This window comes from Pteropus alecto, unplaced genomic scaffold (assembly GCF_000325575.1).
Source record: "Pteropus alecto unplaced genomic scaffold, ASM32557v1 scaffold41, whole genome shotgun sequence".
Taxonomy (NCBI): Eukaryota; Metazoa; Chordata; class Mammalia; order Chiroptera; family Pteropodidae; genus Pteropus; species Pteropus alecto.
Window position 1 is genome coordinate 1,376,442 of NW_006430464.1, and position 3,307 is coordinate 1,379,748.

The 3,307-nt window shown below is 57.2% G+C and overlaps 1 protein-coding gene across 1 annotated transcript in view; it reads right to left on the reverse strand.

Moving 5' to 3' along the window:
* Positions 1–3,301, reverse strand: part of AP2A1 (adaptor related protein complex 2 subunit alpha 1) — a 26,318-nt gene extending 23,017 nt beyond the window's left edge. Inside the window, exon 1 of the mRNA XM_006905016.2 lies at positions 3,212–3,301. Within this exon, the coding sequence (XP_006905078.1) occupies positions 3,212–3,278 (67 nt within the window). The 5' untranslated portion in view covers positions 3,279–3,301. The remainder of the gene's footprint in view (positions 1–3,211) is intronic.
* Between the last annotated feature and the right edge of the window lie 6 nt (positions 3,302–3,307).

Genomic DNA, 3,307 nt, shown 5'->3' on the forward strand with positions numbered 1-3,307 from the left:
CGCCTCCACCGTCACGGTCCCCCCCCGGCCGAACAACGCGGACGGAGCCCCCGTTCTCTCAACACTGAGGCCTTCTGCCTCCCTGGACGCAGGACGGCGATGATTTTCTCCAACGGAAAAACCTGAGATATAAGTCACCATTTTCATAAAGTTCGCCATTTTCAAGGGTGCAGTTCGGTGGTCTTTAGTAAACCCACGTTGTACGACCGTCACGATCTAATTCCACATTCTCGTCACCCCAGCAAGAAACCCCGGACCCACGAGCGGTCACTCCACATTCCACTGCCCCCTAGCCCTGGGCAACGGCTAATCTACTTTCTGTCTCTATGGATTTGCCTGTTCCAGACGTTTCGGATACACGGAATCATACATTTTTGTACATCTGGCTTCTTTCGATTCGAATGACGTTTTCCAGGTCCGTCCATGTCGCGCACCCGTCAGTACTTCACACTTTTTAGTGGCCGAATAATATTCTATTGTGCGGGTGGCCCGCACGCGTTTATCCATTGGTCCGTCAGTGAACATTCGGGTTGTCGCACTTTTTGAGTTTCACGCATAAACGCTGCTATGAACATCTGCATACGACTGTTTGCGACGAGGACAGCTGCCATTTTTATGCAGTTCCTGACTCCCTCACTGGGCTGAGAGCTTCGCAGGGGCACTGAAATGTATGTCCTATTCACCGCTGTGTCCCCAGTGTCTACGATCAGGCTTGAAACATACCGGCCACCAACATACACTCGATGAGAAGGAGGGAAGCGGAAGCCCTGACTCTCCAGCCCCAAGTCATCTGGCGAATGGGCCTCTGCTGCCCCCACGCTGGAGTCCCCCCTCTGTCCTCTGGCTTCCCCCTGGGGTCCTACTGGGACACTGGCCTCTCTTCTCTTTCCTTCCCCACCACCCTAAATCCCGCACGATTTACCTCAAACCCAACCACTTCTCCCAAGTGCCTTTTCACTCCAGTCAAGCCAACGCCATCTTGCCCCAGATGCCTGCCACGGCCCCCTAATTCTTTCCCTGCTTCCACTCCTTCCTTCAGTCTGTGCTCCTCACAGCAGCAGCCAGAGGAACTATTTTAAAACATCAATCAGCTCGTGTCCCTCCTGTGCTCAAAACCTTCCTGTCTTTCTCACTCAGAAAAGCCAAAGTGCCCACCATGGCCCACAAAGCCCTGCATAGTCCCTGTCCCCTCTCTGCCCTCAGCTCCCTCCCTCGGCCCAGCCGCACAGGCCCCCTCGCCCACACGTGAACACACACGAGCATGCCACAAGCCCAAGACCTCTGAGCATACAGTCCCCAAGCCTGGACCCTCTTCCTCCAAAAGCCACGGCTCACTCCCTCGCTTCAGGCGCCTCCATTCACGTGTCACTGCCAGGGCCAGGCCTTCGCGGTCCCTCCCCCGTCGCCTGCCTTCTCTGCCTTCACAGCACGGCGAACATTGTATCATTTAGTGTGGGTTCTGTGTTTGTTTTCTATCTCCCTCATGGCATGGTGCTTCCAAGGCCAGGAATTTGGGGCCACCGTTGGGGCTGGGGCCCCAGAACAGTGTCTGGGTCTGGCACACATTATCGAATGAATGAATGAAGCTTCAGAGGCAAGATGCTATTAGCAGTGGAATCTGCAGACATGAAAACAGCCTCAGGGAGGTCAAGTGACCTGCCAAGGGTCACGTGGCTGGTAGGTATCAAGACCTGCTTTTAACAGCCTAGCCCACAAACCCTCACAGCTCTGCCCCTTGTCACAACATAACATCTCTCTTCCACGTGACACCCAACAGCGTCCACCCCTCCTGTTCCCTGAGCACCTACTACGCGCTAGATCCTCCGGCATGGAACAGAGGCCGCTCCTCAGATCGAACAAAATAACAGTAACAATAGCCAAGACCCGTCTAGTGCCTGGAATGTGTGAAAGGCCTCATTTACCTACATTATCACAACTGCCTCATCAGGAAGGCGTGACTGGCAGTCCCTCCTGATGAGGAAGCACAGGTGAAGTCCCTCACTCAAGGTCACACGGCTAGGGAGTGACAGCACACAAATTCAAACCCAGGTCTGGCTGGCCCCAAAGCCCCTGCAGCATAGCCTCGGAAGCTCTTGGCAGCTCCAAACACCAACACCCGCTCACAGGAGTTGGGAGCTGACTGGGAGCCAGGCCTCCCATGGTCACGACAATCCTTGCTGGTGATCACCGTCCCATATTGATGGGATCAGAAGGGAGAGGGCTCCAGATTCAGGACTGTCATGCTCCCTAACCCCTGACCCCCTCTCTGAGACCAAGCTTCCCCCAAACCCCAGCTTTTCGGATCTCTTCTTCACAAACTACTGAGGCTCCCTGGCCCCCTCTTTGAGCTCTGGTCTCTCTCGTCCCTGGAACATCCCCCAACCCCCTACTCTACAATGTTCTCTGCTTTTCGGGCCCCAGCTCCTTGTCTCAGTTTCTCCCGAGACTTTACGCCTGCAGGGACACCTCGCTGTGCTCCCCGAGTCCCTCCGTGCCCCTCAGTAACACCCCTGGGCTCTTCTGCACCACCCTCCACGTCTTCTAAGCAATCCTCCATCCTGGAGTCTCCCTATCCCTCCGCAGGGTCTCACTATAATCCCCCACCTTCCCATCTCTGCTCCCCAAATCCTGGGACTTTCTATCACTCCCAGACCCTCTCTGTGCACTAGCCAGGACCCTCAGTGACTCATCCTGCCCCTTTCCTCTATGACACCCCCTCACCCAGGCCCTCAAGCGCGGCCCCATTAGGCTTCCTACGTTTCACGTCCTCTCGGTCCCCTCTGGCCCCCTCTGGTCCCCTCTGGCCTCCTCCCGCTCCGTCGCTCCACGGGGTACCCCCATACCCATGCGCCGCCTTCCCTTTCTATCTACATCAGGGACTCCCCTAAGCCCGTCGCTAATACGACACCCCGCCTATCACACCCAGGGACACCTCTGTGCCCCACTCCTCGGAACCTTCCTAGCCTCCTCTCCTTTAAGACCCTCCCGGACGCCTCTAGCCACTCCGTGTCGTCACCTCGAGAGGCACTCTATGACACCCTAAGCCCCTCCATTTCCCTCCCTCCCTAAAGTTCCCTCCGGGCCCTCTCTACCCTTTCCTTCTACGACCGCAATGGCTTCCTATCCCCGGGGCCCTCCGTAACCCTCGAACCCCTCAATTCCACGCTCCCCACCCCCGCCCCGCTCCGGTGTCCCCCGGCCGCGCTCTCACAGTTCCGGATGTCGGAGATGAACACGGCGAGCCCCCGCATCCCATCGCCCTTGGACACGGCCGGCATGATGGCGGTGGTGTCGGCTCCAGGCCCGG